Source organism: Scatophagus argus, chromosome 8 (genome assembly GCF_020382885.2).
Source record: "Scatophagus argus isolate fScaArg1 chromosome 8, fScaArg1.pri, whole genome shotgun sequence".
Lineage (NCBI taxonomy): Eukaryota > Metazoa > Chordata > Actinopteri > Scatophagidae > Scatophagus > Scatophagus argus.
Window position 1 is genome coordinate 10,866,244 of NC_058500.1, and position 25,499 is coordinate 10,891,742.

Below are 25,499 nucleotides of genomic sequence, written 5' to 3' on the forward strand. Positions count from 1 at the left end.
CCTTTTATAGTGTGAGAGAGTGTCCACCTAAAATCAAACAGCATAAAATTAAGGTGATGTAATATGGAATGAGCTGAACACATGTTAGCGACAGTAACAGTAACAGTTACTCCAAATTAACGCAACAAGTTTAAGAGTCCACAGCTGTGCTAGTGGTGCCATGAGGCTGTACAACAGGGCCTGGAGCTAAATGCTAATGACGGCATATTTCAGTAACAGGCTCACAGCAACAATGCTAACATGGTCATGTTTAGCAGGTGTTACTTTTGTCATGTTCATCACTTTAGTTTACCATGTTAATGTTAGCAGTTAGCACCAAACACCAAGTACAGCTGGGACTGATGGGGATGTTATTAGTTTCAAAAAAGTATGGGACAAACTGAACCTTAAGATGGATGATGGATGATGCTAGATAAAAAAAAACTAAAAAAAATCAGCAGATCTTCTAAATATCTGTATAATCACATTTGTATAAAAAGTAGTAGACATTGCCATCCAAAGAGCCACACCTTATAGCATGGCTAAAAAGAAGCTGAAAGGCTATTTTAGTTAACAACCACATGGGATGTGAAATAAAATAATTTCCCCAGCCTGTACCACTAAAGCTAGCACAATATGTAATTCAAGACACACTTCGCTGGTCTTAAGCACACAAGCTTAAATGCTAGGCAACAGTTAATCCTGTGAGCTAATTAAAGACCGAGACGGTACACAGATTGCATCTACTAAATGCTCTAAAATATCACATTTGCAAACCTATCATTATACTTGGCAATTAAACCTTGATTTGCCGTAGTAATAATGCTTCTTGAGGATCAGGGCATCCAGGTGGAATATTACTATGAAGGCAACGACAAGACGTTTGAGTCATGCCGTTATGAAATTGAGAAAACATATCTGTTGGGTGTATGGGTGCTTGAGCAAATCGCTGACTTCACTGCAGGCATTATAGTGCCCGAGGGAGTGATTTAGTACTGGTTAATGACGACAGCACCGTCATGCTACACTGGTCAGTTGATGGGTAGTTCTGGAGGTGTGGGTGTCTGATACCGAGTGGTGTTTGGGACACTGCACCACACTGCAGCTCAGTGGAGAACACACACAGGAGGATGGGACAAACCAAGGGCAGGGTCTAAACTGACAGGAAGTGTGGCTGATGCACTCACACACACACACTCACACAGACGCAGATGTGGATTCATGCACTTAAACAGATGCACGTACATACACATGCAGACAGACAGACACACACACACCTTCCTTCCAGCCAGCACCTCATCTGGGTGATGGCTATTTCAGGAAAGAACACAGCATTAGGACGCACAGCGCCTCCAGCTTTCCCCCCTTACTACTCTCCCCCTGCCTCCCCCGCCTCCCTCCTTCCCTCTGGCCCTCCTCATCGTCACTCTTCTCCTCTCACTCTCTCTTCTGAATCAACACTATACTTCTCAAAGGTTCCAACCTGTTTTCAATCTGGATAATTTCTTCAGTTCCTCTTTCCGTCTCCTTTTTGTGTCCTTACCTCTCCAGTGCACTTGGCTGTGTTACACCGGAGTCTTGCTTGGCAGACAAGGTTACAGTTAGTTAAGACTGGGCAGCGGTCACACCACGGTCGAACTGCACAACTTTAAACAGATTTTAAACCACAACCAGAGAGCATGTGATGGAGGGGTAGAGACAGAGGAGCAAAAAATTAGGGAAGAGACAACAAGAAATAAGACAAAGAATTGAAAATACTTGCGAAGAGAGGTGTGAAAGAGAGTGATGAGAGAAAGGAATAGAAAATATGTGTCAGTGTGTGCATGTCTGCCAGCTCAACAACAAACACACTACTAAAGTATCTATCTCAGGAGAACAAAAATGATCACGCTGGCCCTCAAACTGTGATTACCAGTCCTGCCTGCTATCTGATGGTGCTACCCAGTTTGGCTCAGTGACACAACACAGCATGATTCTTTAAAGGTCTAATGGCTGGGCTGTTTACCCAAAGGAAGGCAGGATCTTTATATCTTCTGCAGTTTAAAAACACATTTACATAATCCATCTCTGAATTTGTGTCTGTATGTGGTTTTATTGCTATACTCACAAGGATAAAATCTCCCACAACCTACAAAGAAAACCACGTGAACATGGAAATTGCTGATATTAACTTCCTTGGTTCTTTTATGATTTAGTCTTAGGGTTTTAAATGGGTTTGGGGTATAGATTCACATTTATCTTGTGAAAATGTGATATTTGACATAGTAATAAGAGTCAGAACAGCAAGCTTAGTTCAGCTCAGGCCAGGGATGTCTACAGGATCATGAAAGAGCACAATGCTGTGGCTCTACAGTCTTAAAAAATTGATTTAAAATTATTTTCCACATTTTTCTCCATAACTTTTTATATTTTCATAATTAAAAAACTCCTTTTTGTGGGAATCAGTGGTGTGGGCTGATCAGATTTAACTGGCAGTGACCAAGTAACCCACTAACAACTTGAAGGTTTTGATTGAAATTTTGCAACATTATCATCCGTTAACAGTTCAACAGGCTTTGTAATGTTTCTTTTATGTTTGCTATCTTTGTCATGTTTCTTTCATTTCAAAAAATTTTGGTCAGTTGTTACTCAATGCAGGAGCTGACATAATTAATTGCTCAACACACCTTAAATGTCAATATGACAGTTTTGACTGTTCCTATTCCATTTCTTTTGGCTCTCTAGAATGACGCTTCAGTGATCATTGGAGCTTCAAGCACTTCAGAAATGTATATAAATTTGAACCGGATTGTGCGAACTGCAAATATTCCTTTTCCTCACTTAGAGAAACAAAGTGGAGCTTCGTTCTGCTGCGCTACCTATGGAGCTTCCTCTTGATCCCACTGGGATTTGAGCTATGCAAAACTAACCTAGAAAATTACATTTCAAGCTGCACACAGATAATGTAAAAGAAGATATCAGTACTGTCTGACTCTGGGTAAAAAAATGATTTATTTATGCAGAGCCAAAGGAAAAGCAGAAGTTCAGGGTTGAGGTATTCATGTCAAGGGAGAACCTCCATTAATGTATGTCACTGAATATATATGACACACCTATTGTTAATGTGAATGTAAGTCAATGTGCATTATACACACATCATCATTAGTCTCCGGGATGACCTGACCCTTGTGGAGTCCTCTCCTTTGGGAGAGACGGCAAAGCTCCCCTCTGGGTTGGAGGTCCAACCCTCTGGGCCCCAGTTGAAGGGAAATAAAACTGTGTTCACCTGTACCTTCTGCGCCCGCCGCTTGTCTGCTCTCTGATTCTGGTGATAGATGCGGCTAAAGTTGGACACGATGACAGGGACAGGGAGGGCAATTACCAGCACCCCACTCAGAGAGCAGATTGAGCCAAAGATCTTCCCTGCGATGGTCTTAGGAACCATGTCTCCATACCTGAGAGGTGACAGGGAGAAAAGACAGAATACATTTAGTGAAACATCTTATTATGCATTTAATGTGGGAGCTCAACCTTCCAGTCAGGCACAGACAACTAGAGGTGATTCACATCACACACACATACACACACTAAGTCAACCACTTCAACTCGCTGCCCATTCATTTCTCTCATAGAAAGCTTTCATCCTTTTTCGTCTTTTCCATGCTGTGTATGTCCATTCACATCTGAAGAAAATTTGACCTCCTGCCTCTCTCCCACCCCAAGGGAGAAAGAGAGAGGCTCCTACCAAACCTCCTCCGTCACTGAACGGCACAGGAAAACCCACTGACTTATTCACGGAGACCAGATACTATTAACCTTTAGAGAAGAGAATGAGGAGGACACGTGAATGCCAGATACATTTTCCAAAAGTCATTTAGCCCAATTCAATCTGAAATATTTGCAAGTCAAAAGCAATCTCATCTTGAGTTCAAAGACAGACAACACAATTACAATAACTACATTAAATCCCCCCCTTTTTTTTCCAAAGGGAGAAGCCACACTGTGAGAATCAACAGTGGAAGGAAAAGAAGATGGACGAGAAGAAATTCAGAAGCTAAAAGAGCACGACTTAAGTTGGAAAAGCAACCTTTATTTCTAATGGACTTCATTTCTTATTCATGAGTAAAAAGTGCAGGTAATTTGTTCTTGTTTTCCAGCTAAACAAGAAGTTCTACTGAATTTATTACTGACTCCAAGTCTGACTACAGATAAACTTGAAACAAAAAGCCTTCAAGCATCCAGCATTATGTGTTACTGGACTGATGGTAAAAAAGACTGAAATTTAGCATTTTGAGCACAAATCTTTGTCTCCTTCATAGTGAGTTATATAAATCTGTAATTCACTGTTAAAATAATCTAACCTCAAGAATTAACCTCCACAAACAAGAAATGCTTATTTGAATTCATTAAATTATTTTCATGATATGAGAAACAGCCTCACTGTAGCCAGTGGTGGAATAGTGGTGCAGCTCGTTCTTTAGGTGTAAATTATTACAGTCAGTCAAGTTTATATCTCTGCAAGAGAAATTTCGATAAAACAGATCTCAAACTTCGCAATCACCATGAAGGACACGCGCTAGACATGGTGATGATTACAGATTCTCTTGGGTAAACTGACAATTGAGATAACGGCTCACGGACAAACTCGTCTGTGAACATATCTTTTGCAGTTTGCTTAATGCTGAGAGGCTGGAAGGAGAAGTGCAGCAGAAGCAAAGCCAGAAAGACAGCAACAAAATGTTACAAGGGAATATGTCTCGTCGCCGTCTCGTCACACTCACCCCGAAAGCAATGTGATGTTTCAGAAACACTGACAATTGCGAGCTGTAGTGGTGTCAGTGAGCCGCAGTGTGAATAAACCACAGAGAAGGGGAATTACAGAGAGGATGTTCTGCCCTCATGGATGGAAACACACACACACTCTTAAACACTGGAAGGTGGAAGAGTGCTATAAAGTACTACCGGGCAATATACACTATACCACACTATAGGCCCAAGTATGAACATGTTGAGTTGTAAAAAATAAAATTAGAATTACTATTAGAATGTCTTTATTGTCTATGTACAAAGTACAACGAGACTGAAATGCAATCTTTAAGGTGCAAGTGAAACATTAAAAAAACAATAGAAAGGAGCATGCGAAACTATAGAAGAAGCACATCTAAAAGTATGAAGTTAAAAAACAAAAACAACAAAAAAAAACATTCAACAAACAAAACATTCACACTCTGTACCAGGAACCAGGAAAACGTCCACAGCTGTGTGACTCTGCGTCCTGTTCGAGCAGCGTGCTTCACAGCAGCCAAACCAAATGAGTGTGAGGCCATTTGTGTAGTAATGACATTAAAGTTCTCGCAGATATCCAGAAACATATTTCTAAATGGCACTCAACAATTTCGTTCATTCTGATGGATCACAGAGAATAATGCTGGTTGTTTTTTTTTGAGGACTTGGCAAACAGTACCCCAGAGGCTCCACATAAATGAACAATAATCTGCTTAAGAAGTTGTGCTCATGATAGTCGTTCCATAATCTAATGAAGCACTTCTGTCACAGTCTATTGGAGATGGTAAAAATGCAGGATGATAGCTCATGCATGCACACACACACACACACACACACACACACACAAAAACAACAACAAAAAAAAAACCATTTCGCTCATTTTGGGGAAGGGGATGAAACAAGAGATGAAGCCTCATACTCATTAGTCACAGATTTCGGCAAAAACAAGCCCAATATGAAGCCATTTAAGAGGAGGGTGGTTTTTTTCACATCAACAAAGCCAAGCACTGCCCACACACAGCAAGCCACTGGTCCACAGCCATAACTGAGAGTATACTTACTGAGAACATTCATCGTCCCTTCCAAGAACTTTAATGGCCTTTCTACCCAAATTAGGAAATAACAATCCCATCAGTGGCACAGAGGCACTATCACTACCAAACATTTCATCCCCTCCCCTCTTCAAAAGATGTTTCCATTAGGAGGAATGAAAAGCTAATCATATTCATCTGCAAGCCTTCTTTAATGGGATCCTATCAGATTGCCTGATAGAATCCCTTCTCTCCAAATACTACAGTCAATTTGCCGCTCCCATTTAGTCAAGCTGGCCCGTCTCTGATGATACGATCTATGGACCATTATATGTGGCACCGAGATAAAGCTTGGGCTGCACACATTAAAGAAAGCAAAATCTGTAGTGAGTGCTGTGAGGGTGAGGATGTGCATATGTGTGTGTGTGTGTGTGTGCACGTGATAAGTGTAGTTAGATGTAATTTCTTCCCCTCCTGCTTGGATGAATGCAAGGGCCATTTCTGACTGCGAACCTTCATTGAAGGCGGGGATGGAGGTGGAGGTAAATGTCTCAGAAACGAAGAAGACGGATAAGCAGTGAAAGCAAGATAGTATGCCAAAGGGAGAGATATTTTCTCAGCAGATGCAGTGCGCCCCGGAAGTTTTACTCTTTCCATCAGCCCTCTTGCTCTCTCTCTCACACCACATTCTCGAGTGCTCAATACGTAATGAAAAGTTTGGGAATATTACATGTGAGACCCAACATACAGAGAAACACACACACACACACACACAGGTCAGGTGGGCAGGTCAGTCTTCGGTCAAGGTTGACACATGTCACTGTGGGAGGGACGGGTTTCTGCAGGTTATATTAATAAAGTCCGGGAAGGATAGATGCGAGGTTATTGAGTGGGACTGAGTGCTCTTGTGAAGGTATGTGTGATGGATGGGTTTATCAGAGATGGTCTGTGGGCTGACAAGACACACATATTTACGACAGATCATGTCACATCTGATCAGGAAAGCACAACTCATCCCTGCTGATGATGGACCCTGCCAGCATAGAAGTGTAACATTAAACAAAGTCAGCAAACACAAACATATTGGTTGTACAGTAATAACAACATAGGCTTTGTGAAATATATAAGTCACAGTCATTTCATTGTATGGATACACTGTGAAATGCACAATAAGCCTGAGCAGAAGTGATCTGAGGTGAGCCACACAGTATTATATTCTTATTACTTCTTATTGCTGGAATTTGTTTTCACTTTCATAAAATGAAAATCATTAACTGGAGCATGTGCCGCAAAATGATAAGGCCTTTTTAATTTACATGTTTAGGATAAGATGCTTCTATTAAAAAAAGAGAAGGAAGGACTGGGAGAAGGAGAGGGAGAGGGAGGAAGGACAGAGACATATGAAGTGGTGAAGGCTTGGTTTCCATTTACAGACCAAATCCCTTGTGATTTCCCCAGCAATTTTCCTCAGTTCCCTTCAGATATAGGCTAAGTGATTCTGATTGGACCACAAGCACTTGCGCTGGATTGGACCCCCCCCACCAGAGGACTTAAATCACCTACTGGAGGAGGCAGCGCATTCAGTGTCAATTTGTCTATCTACTGTATGTTTATGATGTTTATGTATGTGTGTGTTAGTCAATCAGGTAAACATACATTTACAGAAATGAGACAGAAAATCATCCGAACAAGAATTTACACGTTGTGCACGTAAAGCTTATAAATTTAGAAACATCATTAAAATAAAAAAAACAAACAATTTATTAAAGCAGAAGCAGTGGAGACTGATGTGGCTCACTACAAGAACTGAAAAAGCTACAAATACTCACAGAACGGCTTTGTTTAAAAATATTATTGATAGTTGATATTCAGAGGGGGAAAAACAAATCTGAAAAAACATACCAAAAAAGAAAACAATTTCTTATGATGAGGGCTCATTTGCATATTTTAAACCATTATGAGGACATTTGGCACAGAAATGCCCCCCTTCAGCACCACGGACAGCAACCACAGTTTCTGTCTGTCACAAACAATAAACCTTGTGCACCACAGTCTCAACTCCATGTAGATAACTAATTCAGCGGCTCACATGTCGCATTTATGTTCAAATTTGTGGTCCATATTTATTTAAAGCCCTAAAGTCCTATATATAAAACGTATTTTGAATATATGCTTACTGCTAAGTGTGTTGGGATGCCCCACAAACTCACCATTTTCTGCTAGACCAGCTGCTTCTTCACCATCAGTTTAATCTGACTAAACTCAGTTTTTGACTAATTAACCCTTTCTCCCACTACCTAAATTTCTATTTCTTTTCCTTTAATGTTACTTATTAAATGTTATCGAGAAACATGTTTGAATCCAAGTTTTCAGGGGCTTTAAATCCACACAGTTAAAGCTTCAGATTGAGGGGCAAAGCTGAAGCATCAAAATACTCAAAATAATCAGGATCAGGATTCAAAATCACATATAAATTAGCAAAAACTGATAATTGCAGTCACTGTGTTCTAGATTATAGCAAGGAGATTTGACAAAGGCAACTAGTTTTATTTCAGTTTTTTTATTCTTTTTATGAAATGACTTCACCAGAAGTTTAAACATGACAAAAACAAATTCACACCCAGCTGTAGCAAAATCAATATATCAATTCTGCTCCAAACTAAAAAAAAAAAAAGACATTTAATATGATCATGATGCTGCCCTCCTAATCCTAAAACATCAAATGCCACCGTATTGATTAAGAATATAGAAAGTGTATAAAGTCATACCTCAGCACATTCATCAATTCACCTTCAGAGCCAACTCTCACTTTGAAAAATACACGTGTTACAACCGGAGGCCATAAATGATGATGCCTCATACAACCATCCATAAGTAGGAGCAGAGTTCCATTCTCATTGGGCAACCTGTCACAGACCAATGAAGCTTAGCTCTTTTGGGTTCAGTAGAGTGAAAGATCATCTCTCCAGGCCTCTAACCCTCAACCATCCATCCATCTATACTCTCAACTGACATTTCATGGCCACTCACTCAGACAGAAGTAACTCTGATGACACATAGCTCTTCAGGGATGAGACAACCATCTATAATCACCCCCACAAATGTCACCACAGGAAAAGCAAGAAATAAGGAGGTGGAGCAACAACAGGTAGGCACACAGATGGAGAAAAAGAGGAAGAGGCAAGAGCACGAGAACAGGATGAAGAGAAGACAAGAGTCGACAGAAGCAAATGAAGATTCATGTAGTGTCGGTGCTAATACGCAGAGGGTCGTATGTGTTTGGTTAAGTGTGCCTAAAATGATGTCTTAATATGGATTAAATCAGATACAATGGAGCTGTAATAATCTCAGCACTCCCTTAAGACAGCTCAACACAGACATGAACTCTGACTGCGATAATGATTGGTGGGGCTCGGCTTAGACTTAACTCAGAGAACTGACTGCTTAACAAGCGCGCTTATTAAGAAAGTCAAAAAGGTTCAGATGTAGTTATTCTGCGGAGGATGGGGTTGTCTCATTCGGAGAGGGCTGCAATATGATCCTTAGTTGAAAAGGAATCTGCAAGCTATGCAGTTGTTTCGAGACGTCACAGCATAGAGAAAGTTGTATTCCAAGAAACAAAAACATCTCCTGCTATCACTGCATATCAGTTCACAGTTAAAGTGTGTATTAGGACAAAGTGCAATTGCAATTAACTGCACACAACACCCTGCCTTGCAACAATCAAACAGCCCACTCAGAAGCCGAGGCTAAAGAAATAAACAGAAGAAAAAAATCCAGAATGTTGTTTTCACAGCAAAAGTGAAGTACTGTACAGCACACAGCCCCCGTGAATAACTGCTCTTTGAATGGCATGTTAACTACCTTGTTTTGAACAACTCTACAATGAAAACCCGGCTATTGTGGAAGGTGGGAAAAACGCCAAACAGCTGAAATCTACAAACTGATTTGTGAGTTCACCCACTGCACTGACTGTCATTCATCTCTATGTAATACCTCCATTAAACACCTCTTATCATCTACAGGAGGAAATGGCTACAGTAATCTATTGTGTTCATTGTACTGCAGGTGGGGTCATTATAGCCTGGGAGATGTTTTAAGGCTGAAATGAACCATTGTACTGCTGTAATATTAAGGACTTCTGCGTTGACTATGTGAATGTAAGTGCATTATTAAAGTGCTTTGGCAGCATTTTAGCTCCAATTGCAATCCCTCATATAAGACTTCATATGTGGGACATTTTGTATGAGGGAGATTACAAAATTGCAATTGCAATATCTGTGCTGCTATTTATGAAGCAGCTAAGTGCTTAGGTTGCACCGTGGAACCGTTTTACCTTAGAAAGGTGCTTTTGTTTTTATGTATGCTATTAGTGGTTGCTGCTGGGGCACTGCTGCGTGTCCTTTTTATAGAGAATACAACATATAACCATCTGTGCCTGACAGTAATAGGATTATTGCAACAAAATGTCACTTTAGCTAGATTGGCCTTTTACATCAGAATAATCAATCTCTTCACACACATGCTACATTGCAACCCGTTAGTGTTTTCTTTTTCATTCACACGCAAAAGAAACCACAACTGCAAGACTGCAGTAAAATCCAGTTTCTTAGCCTGCCAGAGGGGCAGGCTTATAGGCTGCGTCTTCATTTACATTTGTCAAGTGATGAGAGGGGAAGGGGAGAAAGAAACACACAGATAAGTTGATAAAGGGATGGGCATTACTCTCACACCACACTGCACGCAGAGGAAAGGTCATTACCATCAGTCACTTCACAACCAATCTTACAGTGAATCACACTGAGGGATAGCAACCATTTCTCCGTAACGCACCTTCAGTTTGTCACATTATCACTTGGAATTGGACTAACTCTGACATTTTGCCGAGTTTCCTCCCCACACTGATTTTAAACAGTTTTGGGTAATTTGTATTTTGATTTAACACATCCAATACTTGATTTTGATCAGCGACTGTGAGGGTCTGTGTTGTTTTTCAAGTAACTGTACAGCTCTGGCTTTCTGGTCACCAGCACTGTGTTAAATAAATGGGCTTTGGCCATTACGAGGTAATAACGTCTCAGGGTTTCTTTATTGTATTACTTTAGACATGAATGTATGCAGAACATAAGGCAGCACAGAGGCTCAGTGGTTAGCACTGACACCTCACAGCAAAAATGTCCTGGGTTTGACTCCCAGCTGGGGCAGGACCTTTCTGTGTGCTGGTGTGGGTTTAGTCCAGGTTACAACCACTACCTAATGTATGTATGTATGAACGGATTAAATGCAGACAATAATTTTCACTATGTTGTACTGATGTTGTACTGATACACAGCATAGTGAAAATGATTACAGCATACTGTTAAATAAGGATTCTTCTTATTTAACACACGGGGTATTGTTGTTGGGGGCAGCCATGGCCTAGAGGTTGGAGAAGCGGCTTGTGATCGGAGGGAAAAATTTGGGTGTGGTGGAGTGATTAATGCAAAAAAAATTGCTCCCCCACTCCATTAGCCGGCTGATGTGCCCTTGAGCAAGGCACTTAACCCCCAATATGCTCCCTGGGCGCATGATGCTGCCCACTGCTCCTGTGTGTGTTTTACTGTAAGTAATTTGGCAGGTGTTGCATGTGTGTGTTCAACTAAGGATGGGTCAAATGCAGAAGACAATTTAGTGTGTGTATGTAAAAATATATATACTGTCAATAAAGTGATTCTTCTTCTTCTTCTTCCAATAATAATTCATGCCAAGTATTGTAGTTACCAATTAAAAAATTGTTGAGAGTTGCTGGTTGTCGCTGGCAAGCTGCTTATCAGCGAGTCGCTAGAATTTCACAAGTGGTGAACACAAAGAACAAATTAAAGGGCCATGTATCTTCCTCAGGAGTTAGTGAAGACCAAAAATCAGCGCTAAAAGGAGGTGGAACTTGTAGATGTTCAGAAACATGGCTCCAAATGAATGCTAATTTTGTTATGTGTCTGCTGGGAGTATAAACAGACAACAAGTTTGTCACATCGGCTTAAAGCGTCCAGCTTGTTTCTGCCTTGCTGTGTTAAGGTTTAAAGATATATAAAACAGCACGAGTAACAAACAAACAACACAACTAAGCACCGTGAATGAAAACCCAAATTCAAGCCTCTAAAGATGTCTTCAGAAAGCCTCAGTGCGATCTTACGGATGCTGTTTTCCAGGAGAGCCCCATTAAGCAGTATGAGTATACTTGCTTGCAAGGAACGCAGTGAATAATAACCAGGAACCCTGTTACAAGCTTTGCTCATTTGTGTGTGAGCATGAGTGTGAGTGTGTGCGTATGTGTCTGTCTTTGTAATTAGCGATTACCAGGCTGCCATCAACAGAACGCTTCAGTGAATCCACTTCCAAGAGTAACCAGGAAGTGCAAACACAATTACCAGAAGAGAGGGAGCATAACAACATTTAAATATGAATTACTTCTGAGATAGGACACGTCCCCGATGCCTGCACTACTGGCTGCCTGCATACTGCCTAATTCAGAGAAAATAGCAGTTCCATTAACACATCTGTTCATCTGGCTGTGTGTGTCTGTGTCCATGTGGTAATTTTTAATGCATGCGAGGATGGTTATGCACACACTCCTGATAACAGGCATATCTCTACAAGTGCTGAAGTCCTGATATGAGTAGATGTATGGATAAAAACAGTAATGACTGTCAGTAATTGAAATAGGAGCCTATCTTTCTCTGAGAGCTTGGGTACACTGAGCACTGTGTCGGTGTGGCAGAGAAGACGAAGAAGGGAGGTAGAGGAGCTGGGGCACAATAGCCTTGATATGTGGTTCAGTTAAGCTACTAATGAGAACTAAGTGCATTCAGTTTGAAACACAAATCTCCGGGGAAATGTTTGAATTTCTGAGATTGTTGGAGAATTTTCTCTTTTGCTGGATGCAAGACACCAACAAAATAGAGTACAGCTGGAGCCTTTCACTTGGGAATCAAACTGACAGAGTGGGCAAGGCAACTACAACCTGTACAGCTCCAGTGTTCTGCGTCTCCAGTAGTGTGTGACATTACAGTCAGCAGCGTCAGGAGGGGAATGGGGGGTGAGAACAAAAAGAACAGCACTCACAGAGTCAGCAACAGAATTAAGCCCCAAACAACAGATTGGATGCTCGATTATGACAGATGTATCAAACTGCAGCGTTGTTGGCAGGTAAGCAAAGTGAAGTTGCAGTACATTTATGATTTGCAGCAATTTCAGTCTATTGGTTTTTCTTCCACTTTGTTCCAGACTGGACTCCAGACAGGATTGGTCTTGTTTCAGCTGAAGTAGCATGTTGTTAAAATTGAGACTATTGACCAGTAGACATACAGACAGCAAGGTTTCTTTTGCTTATATCTATGATTTCAGCATGGATTTATTGCTCACAGTATAACCTTATTATGGAAGAAATAAGGTGCATCTCCTGGACACAATGATAGTCAGTTTACTATGTGCTTTTCAGAGACACAGGACGTGTACCTTGCAACATCACTGTCATACTAGTTAGATTTTATGTGTATAGTAGTAACTTAAAAAGTTGTAGGTTGTGCTAAACTGAAAAGCGAAACTTGTGTCAATTATGCAACTCTATAAAAAAATATTGTGGTGTTTTATTTATTTTAATAAAGTAGTAAACTTTAAGAGCAGACTGTTAAATGAGACTGGTTATTATTGTTTGTCCATGTTATCCATATATAGTGTGTCTAAAAGAGAATACAACAGCATTATAAAGTGTTATAATTTCTGTTCTGTGTGCTTCTTTGCTCTAACTGTATCCTATCTATCTATCTATCTTTTCTTTTTTTTTCATTTTAACACATGTTCCCAGTTCACTGCAGCCCCTTTCATGTCCTCCCCGTGGTGGTTGACCCCTGCTGGTGCTGGTGACCAGAGATGAAAAGAAGCAAGGCTGTGCGGAGAGATAAGGCTGGCGCTGAAAGAGAAGGAAAAAGAGAAAGGTCGGCGCCTTGGAGTTCAGGGGTCACCTCCATTCTGCAGCGAGTCTACGTTCAAACCAGCAAGGTGATCGGCTGGCTGGTCCCAGCACAGAATTCGCACAGACATCAAAACGAAGAAGGAACAGACACAGAAGATAAAAAAATACTTAAAAGGAAGAGGGAGAGAGGGAAATGCAAATATGGAAAGAAAAAAGAGACTGTAGTGTGTAGGAAGCAAAAAGCGAAGGGCTGCTGCTGCGGGATTCAAGGGTGACCCTGCAGTAGACAGACGGCACATGAGACAGAGGGAGGAGAGATAAATTGATAGAAAAGGGGAGAGAGAACGTAAAGCACATTTCACAACGTCAGATCTACTCAGCCTTCCTTTCAGGTCACAGTAATTGTATTTGTTTAACTTGGCCAGACCATTTCCCCTCGTCTGGATGTGTGTGAGCACATGCATGTTTATGTGCTTCTGTGTGAGTACGTGTCCACCTGCAGTCCCCACATTAAGGTACTGTCCCTTTGTGTTATCATTTTTGTACACACATTTTTTTTCCCTCACTCCCTGGTTCAGGTTTCCACCGACAAGCTACTGCCACATTCTCACAAGTCAATTCGATGTCAGCATGTCAATAAGTAACCAAATGTGGCAACAAACCCAATATGAGAAAGGCCCCGGTGGTGCAGCGGGTCTACACTGATTGACTTTACTCAAGTATTGAACAACTGAACTTTTTCCCAAAAGGAGATGGAAATTAATTAAGCTCTGGTTCACCATTCGTGCCTGTGCTCCCATGTGACTCCACAGGCGAAGCCATTTTCCATGCTACCAGTACACATCTGCAGCTCCTGGACTCTGCTGATTAAAATGTTGCCCATCCAATCAATTAAAACAGATCCATAAAAACTACCATGAGCCTAAGTGGGCTGAGAAATCAAGGGAAATAACTTAATTACTACATTACGCATAATTGTACATGTGAGGGCTCACATGTGTGTCTTTTTCCTTGCCTGTATGTCTCAGGAAAGAAAGTACATATTGGCAGGTATTTTTCAACATTTCAGTGAGCCTCATCCCTCCACAATACTTTCTTGTCCATCCTCCATTTCAACACCAAAATAGGCTCTTATTCTCACCTCTTTGATGTTGCCTGTTGTCATGGGAAACCCAGGAGTGCTGCAACGCTGAGCAGCATACAGAGCGCCATGTCACTGCGGTTAAAAGGGTTACATTAACATCAGCGGCAGGTTGCTTTAGAGCAGGGCTACATTACCCATTAGTGGTAGCAAAACACATTTGTGGTAGCAGGGCCAGCATGGTTAGCATTTAGTACTAATCTATCATACCAGGGGTGAACACTCAGCCCATTTGGTTTAAGTGTAATTTATACTGAACTAGTTTCTGAGAGCCACTACTTTAGAGGCACTTTGAAATTGTACACTGCGGTGTTAAAAATATGGCAAAGACATATTTCGCTTCACACAGATGAAGAATATCTTACAAGGGTCGATCTCACTCCATCACTGAAAGTGAATTCAGGAGAGAGCAGGAGTTGATACACACAATTTGCTGCTCATCCCTCCTTGAATCAAAGATGTCTCTGTCAGATTGTTTATCTGTGGCCCAGAATATTGGCTCACGGTGGGCCGAGCTTATCACCCAGTGCTTTACGCTGCCTGACTTATTGACTACAAACATGGCCAACATGGCTCTTCTCATCAGTGTCTGGCACAACGACAGCATCGACTGTAGTGATCTATGAGTCTGATGGAGAGGCAGTCAATGCAGCTAACTAGAGCTGGGCAGAGCTGCTTCTAAATCTGCTTTAGGCTAGTCAATGTGGCAATGTGTGGTCACTGTCGGAGATAACAACACGTCATCTTGACTTGACATGTCTGTCCATGAAAAGACAACATGTTAAGACTGAAAACTGGAGAATGCTGGCTCAGATTGGCGGCACCTAAATTTCTGTCATACATATTAAATGTGAGAATCAAAAGAGCGTATGAGCAGCAATATTTGGCCAAACCAACCGTGGCAGGATAGTCAATGACAACAGTCAGCCTGTCAGCATGGGTCAGTGTTTGTGTATGAAGGTAGCTGTCGGGATGTGTGTTTTAGTGGGAAAAAAAGTAGGCTGCTGGAGAAACTAGGGCATCACTGAGGCTCAGGAGAGGTGTCTCCAGCCCAGCCTCCTGTCCTATTTCACTTCTTGGCTAGACTGGCATGTGTGTTTGTTGCGTGTGTGTGTGTGTGTGTGTGTGTGCGTGTGTGTGTGTGAGAGAGAGAGATTCAACAGAGTGAGCACCCTGGGCAGCCATGGGAAAGCTTCAGGCACAGGAGGCTGAGAGATAACAGGTGAGCTCCAGGGAGGCTACCTGTGGGAGAGAGGAGACCCAGTGACAGGCCTCTTTGCTGGGGTGGAATGGATGTGCAAAAGCCCCCAGGGCATGGACCAAATGTCAGACAGTCTGTGCACATACTGGGAAACTGCTCTGAGCTTTATTGGCATTATATATTGGTGCTGTGTGTATGTGTGGGTGTGGGTGTTTTTATGCGTGTGTGCACGTTGGCCCACTCCAACTGGGCAGATGACTCACAACAGGAAAGTGAGCCGAACAAGGCAGCACAGACAGGTGGGGGAAGTGTGTATGTAGGTGTTTTTGTTTGGCTGTGTGGGTGCAAGATATAAGCTGTCAAGTGTCACTGTAAATATGCACAAGTATGCACTATATAACACACCACATGCTGTGCCCCACACCCACATTCACACATGAACCCACCCATACACACACACACACACACACACACACACACATGCATCCATCCACCCACCCACATGCAGTGTTTACTGTATTATGACAGATATTATTTATGTACCAGTCCCTGTTCCCCACTCCACTGGAACTTTCCAGCACATCACTAAATCACCCCTGGCATTTCTCTCTGCTAAATAAGGACAGCCTTTGAACTGACATGCTGGCCCTTCAGTGCTGGGCTAAGTTACATCCCAGCTCGTTCTGTAAACCTATATCCTGGCAGGGTTCATCCCACACTGCAACTCTAGCCTTCAATCACCCACCCTTGTTATTGAATCAGAATGGAGATGTAGGTTAATGTGTGAATCGTGCGCAGCTATTTGATCTTTGACTGTGCGGGCCTCGCAGGTGGGTGTGGGTGCGGTGTCGGGTTGCCAGGTTAGGTTTTGATGGGAGAAATTAGCTGGTCATGTATCCTGACATGTAATGAGGACTGGGCTTGTGTTACAGCAACAGTGTAGCAGCAACCGTGGGTACAGAACACTGCAGAATTAACTAAAGCAAAGTCAGAGCAGGAGCTGTGACATCTGTTGAGGAGTCGCTCTGCAAGGAAATATATATAAAAAAAATGCCAGAACAGAAAAGATAATAACAAATCCTTTAAAAAATTACGTTATTTAAAAAAGGTAAAATAAAAGCACTTGTAGAGCAGTCAATCTATTGTCTGTCAAAGCAGGGACCAGACCCTCAGGTGAGGTCTTCTTTTTTGAGCCAACCTACTCTTACATTTCATGCATTGATTTTTTCTGATTGTGTCTTGACTGATCTGGGAAAGAGAGGGAGAGCGAGCAGTAGGTGGGTGAAAATGCAGGAAGGAGGGCAGGCTACAGGGAGGCACTATTAAGTTTTAATTTCAGGGAGGTCAGTTTTCCTCAAGGTCAAACATAAAAATAACCTTTGAAGAAAGAGTGGCTGGAAAAAGAGGGGCTCTCCGAGGGACTGCTGGGGATTAACCCACAGACCGGAAAAAGCAGCATATTCTGCACTGAGAGCATGGACCAATATGAAAAGGAAAGCCTCCTGACATGCGCTATAAGCCAATTAGCAACCTTGGTCATGAATAAAGAGGACAGGAAGTGCACTGTCCTTAACACAATTTCAGATGAATGTGTGGCGCATTATAGCTACTTACACATTATGTAAATATGACACACAGACATGCAAACATAGGTGCATTACACATGCGCTCATGCACACACACATACACACACACACACATAATCAGAGTCTGGGGATGATTGAAGCCTCTGTGTTATAATGGGATCAGCTGAGAAGGATGGAAGACCAAGGAGTCCATGCATCATAAACCATTTCCATCACACATCAGTGCTAATGCCACTCATACTAATCCATCGGACGGCCATCTCTAATGCTGCAGATAGCCAATCTATCAAGTTGTGTGTGACCTCCCTTCTCCCTGGCTTCCTTCCACACATGTACAGACAAACCTACAAAGCACATTCACGGATGCGCTTCAAAGGCAGCCAGAGAGAATGAACTCTTTCATGGGTTTCTTTTTCCTCACAGCATCCAAAAGCATTGATCAATAACATAAAATTACACTGTGAAGTCTTTCAGAAGAACCACACTCATTACCAGAGATATGGATTGTTAGGAGACTCTGAATCACAGTGTTCATAGCAATTTTTTGAGTGAGGTTTAAAATAAAGAAGAGCCACGGATTGCCCACTTAAATGGCAAACCGCTCATAAATATTAGAGCACTTCACAAACCATTTGGGGAAGAGATACATGATTCCAAAAGATGTTTATACAGAATGTTTGTCAGTTCATTATGAAATAGCCTTAAAAATGGGTGATCTCCACAGTGGGCTTCAATAGATGACTTATCTAGCCCCTTGCTCTCTTGATCGCCTCTTAAATGGCTCTATGTCCACTTAAAGGGATTGCATTAACCTCTGCCGCTCTCTGTGGGCGGAAGAGCTGCTCCCTCACCCTCCCTTTAAGACGTGCTCTGTATTAAACTCTTCCTTCTTTGGCTGGGATCCCTGTCTGGCTCCTGTCCAGGCAAACACACACACACACACACACACACTTGGAAAGCCAGAAAGAGTCTGGCATGTTCTTATACAGGGTATCACTATATAGGATCTGACACTTCTCGGTGGACAGGTTGTGGTTTTATGCTTTTTTGAAGGCACTTTGCCATCTCGCACATCTTTAGGGGGACAGCTTTGATAATGCTCTTGTGATATATGAGTGTGGACCCAGGCTGAGGAGCAAAGAAAGAGAAACAAATGCTTGTAGGTCACAGAAAGAATACCCATGCACGTGGCCTGTACAGTAGACTCTGCTGTGATAATGGAAACAATAATACAGTGGCAGTTTCTTGGAAATGCTTCTTACCTACAGTGCACATCTTGCTCTATTTTCCTTCAAAGATTGGACTGACATACATTTTCACACATACTCTTCCACCTCCAGTGATTCTACAGACACGACAGATGTTGATACAGTTATGTGTACCCAAACTCATCTTCTTTTCATTTCCTCATCCATGTCTCACCGGTGTTCTCTCGCTAAAGCTCAAGTCCTCCCAGAAGAGTTTACATCTCTTAGCCCACCTGTATCTGAAGCCTGTGCAGATTGCCTGACAGCCGGCGTGCCTGGTCCTCTCTGCCGCTCGCTCTGTCCTGCGCTCTGCCCTGTCCAGCTGGCTGTTCTAGCCTTCTGCTCCCCTCGTTGCTTCTCTGCACCCAAGCAGCTGGTGTGCCAGCCAAATCTCTGCCCTCTTCCCAGCCCACTTTCCCCTCGACCAGCGTGAAATGAACACATCCTTTTCCTTCTAAAAATGGTGTCCTTCATCTTTTCCTTAATCTCTGCATCTTCCATCCATCCATCCATCCACACAAATGTGCGTTCTCCACAGGGAGGTGACTTAACTTCAGCAAAGGCAGCTGAAGAAGTGATGGAGGAGGCAGTGAATGTGTGCACATGGATAGAGCATGCAAATAAATCTGAGCCAATGAAGCTGAAGGAAAATAAGAGAAAAGAAAGTATCTATGTGGAGAAAACAGCTTTCACAACACGAATAAATATGACTATGCCTCCAGCACTGGATACAGGCAAGACATCATGTCTGTTCCTCACATCTGCCATTTTTCACTCTCCCAGAATGGAGAGGTCAGCCTCTTGCATAAATGAACTCCTCATCAACACTGACATGGGGGGGGCAGTTCGTTATTTATAGTGTTGCTAATAGTCCTGGTCCTTCTGCTTTAGCACATGTACAGTGGCAAAGAGAAAGACGTGCAAACAGAAAAATCATTTAACAGACACACACATTTGGTGCCTACATATACATATTTGCAGATCCACACACGATACTAGTAGAGTTTGACTTGTAGCCTGACATTCCTTCCACTGAGCTGTGTATGTTGCGCCCAATCGCTCTGTCAAAACATTTCACTTCGGCCGGCGAATAGATATACAACTGTGAGACCTAACTGTGTAAGGTCTCTCACATGCACAGACGCAGACACACACAAAGTACACTTCTAGCCACACACAAAAACTCAGATAGATGACATGTCTATTTGAAGACAAAAAAAAACACAAGCCAGATGAAGACACACTAAAGCTGCTGCTGCTGTACATTTCTGTCTCCGTGCTGTGACAGAAAGAGCAGCAGGGAGCCCTTGAGGCGTTGCATATAGACTCTACTTCCTTTTACTCTATACTCTCCATTCTGTCTGTGCATACTGTTCAATGTTTGCCTGGCAGCCATTGCTAAGGGTCATCCTTGTGAGCCTTAACAAGGAAGTACCGAAAGATTTTCAGCTAACCTAAAGGGACCTTCATCAAATAAATTATTTCTCACTTTTCACTTACTGAATGCTCTGCTAACTAATTGGTGTCAACGGAGAGCAAAATATTCATTTAAAATCCTGTTTTTAGTGCACTCTCCAGAGCAAGCAAAAATTGTTCAAGACAGATTTACTTAACTTGAGGAAAGCCTTCATGAAGACAACTTTATTTTTATTTCAGTCGATAAACTGTCTCTCTGGAGAGTTTTCTGCTTAATATTTAGATAAACATTACTGTTATTATGTCTGTGGAGAAAATTGGAGAAGAAGATTGGGAAATGCCATAGTGGCCTATGCCCAGTGTTTGTAATGATGTGTTTGTAATGATGTGCAGTGCAAGCTTTTAATTTCCAACATCCAACAGGGTGATGGAAAAAAGTACAGATGAACACTTCATTCTCCTCGATAAACATTTGGAGTTGAGCTGAAAGCTTTTCCATTTCAGAGACCTCAAGTCGGCAAGAGAGCAGCAGGAACATGTGAGCGTGTAACTGTGCATGACTATTATCCCATTTCCATATTAGCCTGTTTTATAATTTGATGTGATTGAAACAGAATGCTGCCTGCTCTCTCCTTGGGTATGTGTTTAGACTGTGTGTGCATATGTGTGTGTGTGGATGTGCTGTTTGCACAACAGCATGTGCAGGGATGTATGTGTGTAAGCCTGGGGCACAGAAACAGCCTTTGGCCAAAAACTAATGCTAAGTTAGCCTCTTTGCCACATGGCTGGCAGCTGATCGAGGAGGGTTGCCTCATATCTGCAATTAGAATGCATTCTTATATACATGAAACAGAAGGTAAACACTTGCCTTCCCTCACATCTCATCTCAAAACACAGACTCATGTTAAAGATGACAGGACAGATATTTCACCTCGTGTCAAACTGGTTTTCTACTCCGATGGCAAAACCTGTCCAGAGAAACAGCAGCAGTGAACGGCAGAAATGGTCAAGAGCATGTTATGTTCTGGAGTCAAACGCTGACCTTTACAAGAGCCAAATTAGATGTAACACTTCATTCTATTCAAAACATTAACCTTAGCCAAAACATGGCAGCTACTTCTGCTGTCATTAAGTCAACAGACTGCAAAGGAGCACAAAAGTCTACATAACCCCCTGGCTTGTAACCTGATGACCATGTCTGCTTCAGAGTGATTTTACTGAAAGGCAAACTCCAGAAACATGTAAACAAAACCCGCCAAACAGGCATAAGGACACTCAGAGGCTCACACACACACACACACACACACAAGTGAGGGCCGTGCTGGGCAAACCACAGGGTGTCTGCTGTGCGACTGATGCTTCATTGTTTAGTTCCACACAATTACATTCACAATAACCCAGAGCCCCTCAAGTCCCTCGCAGCCAAAAGCTGTGTTCCATTACACAACAGTCAAGCCTTGTTCCAAAACGACCATAATTGGCTGAATAGTAATCAACTTACTGAGACCATTAAAGTTTGTTTTAAATTATCCGCTAAATCAGCAAGTGATGCAAACTTTAACTAGATAAAACTCACCAGCCTGAAAGATGTGTGTATCTGGAGCCCCTGACCAGGTGCTAAGACACTCCAGGAAGGGGAGAAACAGAGCAGAAGTCTGGGAGGTGATGGCACTAGTGAGCCATACCAGACATTTCTGTCCTCTCTCCTTACTGCAAGTGAGGGGACCTTGGACTTTCACGCTCTGACAAACACAATTAATTGGGGCAAAATGCAGTGCCCTTGGGGCTCCAATGACTCCTGGCTCATTTAATCTGTTCTGCCTTCAACCTGTATCCCCCTCCGGCATGGTTTTAGGCGACGCCTGGCTTGGGGCTGCAGTGGCCATACCCTCTTCAGCAGAGTCTTTTGTAGGCTGAGGAGACACATAAACTAGAGATTTATATTCTCGTTCCCACAGGGCTATTTAAGAAAGCTGATTTTTTTTTGTCTTTGGCTCTAAGGGAGAAATGAAAGAAACAAAGATGACATGTGAAAGAAAAAGAGATTAGACAGAGAGAAATAATTTGGAACCGGAGTCTGCAGCTACTGCATACCCTCACGCGAACATTAGAATGAGTTCTGGTACACTAATTAAGACAAAAAGGGATCTGCGGGAGGAGGTGCGAAAAGGACACCGACTGCAGAAGAAATAAGAAAATGTAAGGAGAAAGAAATATATAAAAAGCAAGAGGAAAAGATAAAGTGAAATGACAAAACAAGTCTGAATGTAAGCAAAATCGAAAAACGCAACGCAGCAAGAAATGGAGCAGTTACACAGTAAGAAGGCACTAAAAGCCAGAGCTGGGGAACTAAATTCAGCATGCTGGGTGAGCTCCAGTGAGCCAGAGAGAGTGAGTGTTTAAACAAGTGTTGTGACTCCTACACGGCCCACGCTGCATATCGAACCGCATCAGTATACCACAAAACAGGTCTAGCAGGTCATCAGCAGTAACAGCAGCAACAGCTGAGAATAACCTTGTAAGGCTTTGCTGACTGTCAGCCTGCTGTTTGGACTCCAAAGCAGCAGGCGCTGGCTGGCTGTAGAGCAACAGTGTGGTGTTTCATGCAAAGCTCAAGGGGCTGATGGGAGGTGTGTGTAGGGTGTATGTAGGCTAGCGGCAGAGTGAACACAAACAGACAAAGCAGGAAATTAAGGAGGAGGAAACACAATAACATCAAAAGAAGAAGATTCAGAATGGCTCAACAGCAGCAGAGAAATACATACACACAGAACAATGAATGTAGGGTATCATCATGGGAACATTTGCCTCCGCTGTATAAAAAAACTGCTACATAGAGACATCTTCATAACCAGGAAGATAGTTAAGACAGGTTTGGTTTAGGGGCATATGAATGAGGGTAGGGAATAAAGCACACTATTGTGCCTATATGAGCAAAGCCTCTAAAAATACAACTGAGTGTATTCTTCCATTATTTGATCTGTGCGCAGTGGCAAGTGGTGTGAGTGGGAGCAGGAGCATGCGTCTTAATGAGGATGACATCACCTGTGAGGACTACGTGTAGAAGAGGGAGACCCATGGGTATCTGCACATCACACAAGAGCAGTGGTTGCTTGAGATTATTGTGAAGGCACGTCAGTCTCACACTCTCATACAGCAACAACAAAGTGATGACTGGCAATTATAATACACTTGAAATTGGGGGGCTGATCTATGACCACTTTATGCCATCACACTGCATCCAGCACTTTCCTTGGCTTAAACATTTACAGCACAATTTGTAGCACCTGAGGTGCCACAAAAAAAGATGAAATGCGGTGAATAATTCATCCTGGTTTCCCTTGCCCCCTGATGAGAAAGTGGTGCAGCTCCACAGCATGGCCTGAAGCCTTCTCCTCTCCCTGGTTTAAAAGCTAGAGCTCTGCATGTTGTCTCACAGCCAGAAGAACATGAAATGCACAATGATACCTTCATGCACACCTGTATGACAGCCTGTTTGTCAACACATTATGACTTATAAGCGTAGGCAAAGAGAGATTCGGTAATGTGAGTGGACAAAAAGAAAGAAGGATTTGCGTTACATTTTGTAATGCAGAAATGGAGGGGAGGATCAGATTCTTCTTATCCCACTGAGGACAAAAAAAGGGGAAAGATCTGATGCACAAGTCCCACAGCTCCTAAAGGCTAAGGCTCAAAAAGCCTCTCATTTCTGTGGCCTTCACTTTAACTTGAAACTATAACCTGTATTGTATCTGAGGGCTTATCCTTCCTGATTTCAGCATAAGAAGGAATCTAAAAAAAAAAGTTTCACCTCTGCTGGCAGTTGCCAGGGTTTAAATACTAAAATGTTCAAGTGTTTAAGAGTGTGAGTTGACAAAACCTTTCAAATGGGCAATAAACATTACCCTTGCAGTCTGCCAGAGACTGTGTAATATTTCCAATAACATCAATCCACAAAGAAAAGAAGCTACATTGCCAGGAAAGTAACAAGATTATTTAGATCTCTGGACTTCAGGTCTGTGCATCTGACTCTGAAAAGAGTCATTTGCAAGCTAGATGAGTCACAATGCTTTGTTTAAAATGGCTGAAAATTGGACTGATGGCAAAATTAGAGAACTATGCGCAGATGATGAGATAAAAGAGAAATGAGAAAAATGTCATGAAAAGAGGGAAATGTCATGACAGACACAGTGCCCAGAGAGTCAAGGGAAAGCTCAGGGACCCTGCAGGGAATGAGATAACAGGTGAACTTCAGGGATCCTGCCTGTGGGGACCTTCTCTTGGGTTAGGAATGGCACAAGTGAAAACCCTATGGGGATGGTTCTGTTCCCAGGAGGTTTGCACGCATGCACACACACACACACACACACACACACACACACACACACACACACACAAAACCACACAGCATCTTTCATCTTCAAGACAGTTTAGAAATGAACATTGCTGCTGTGCAAGTCTCATGCACATCCCCAGTTCTCACTTCCTTATAATTTGTATTCACCTGAACACCTTCTTTCACATCTTTTGCTACAACTTCTTCTTCTGTTACAACTTCTCTACAAGACCCTATATTCAAAGAGCAAAGTCATGCTTTTATATTCATGCCTATCGCAAATGAGCCTTGACTGAATGGCGTTGGATGCCTTGGTGTGGCCTTTGAAGTAGGAACAAAGAGAATTCCCACTCTTCTCACGACTGACACCTCTCTTTCTTCTTCGTTCCTGTTCTTTCTCTTTCTCTCACCCTTTCTTTCTTTCTTTCCTTCCCAAAATAGAATACCTGTAATCACCTATTCCGTTTTAACTCGTCTACCCTGTGAAAAAGCACTTGTGGTGATTCATAGCTCGTCACCTTGTTCTCCCCTCAGCTCTTGGCTAAAGTACAGAGGGCCAAAAACTGTAAAGCTAAGGAAATCTTACTTACTTTCCCTTCTCTGTGACTTTCTCTGCCTATAGTTATTCTCTCATTACAGAGGCTGAGAGGGAGAGATGAGTGAGACAGCAAGGTCAAACATGCTGTCTGAATCAAAGTGGACTGCGCAGATGCAAAACTTGAAACAAATGAATGGCAGCATGCTGTACACGAACAGTAATACAAACAGGTGCACAGGAAAGGCCATAACACAGCCTTGCAGACACATGATGCTAACACCAGGAGAGGTGCAAACACACTGACCCCTT

General features: G+C 42.4%; 1 protein-coding gene across 6 annotated transcripts in view; it reads right to left on the minus strand.

Moving 5' to 3' along the window:
- The window catches only part of kcnd3 (potassium voltage-gated channel, Shal-related subfamily, member 3), an 86,014-nt gene that overhangs the window by 14,498 nt on the left and 46,017 nt on the right, over window positions 1-25,499 (minus strand). For all 6 annotated transcript variants that reach the window (XM_046397059.1, XM_046397061.1, XM_046397060.1 and 3 more), the window contains exon 3: window positions 3,245-3,413. In XM_046397059.1, coding sequence (XP_046253015.1) covers window positions 3,245-3,413 — 169 coding nt within the window. The remainder of the gene's footprint in view (window positions 1-3,244; window positions 3,414-25,499) is intronic.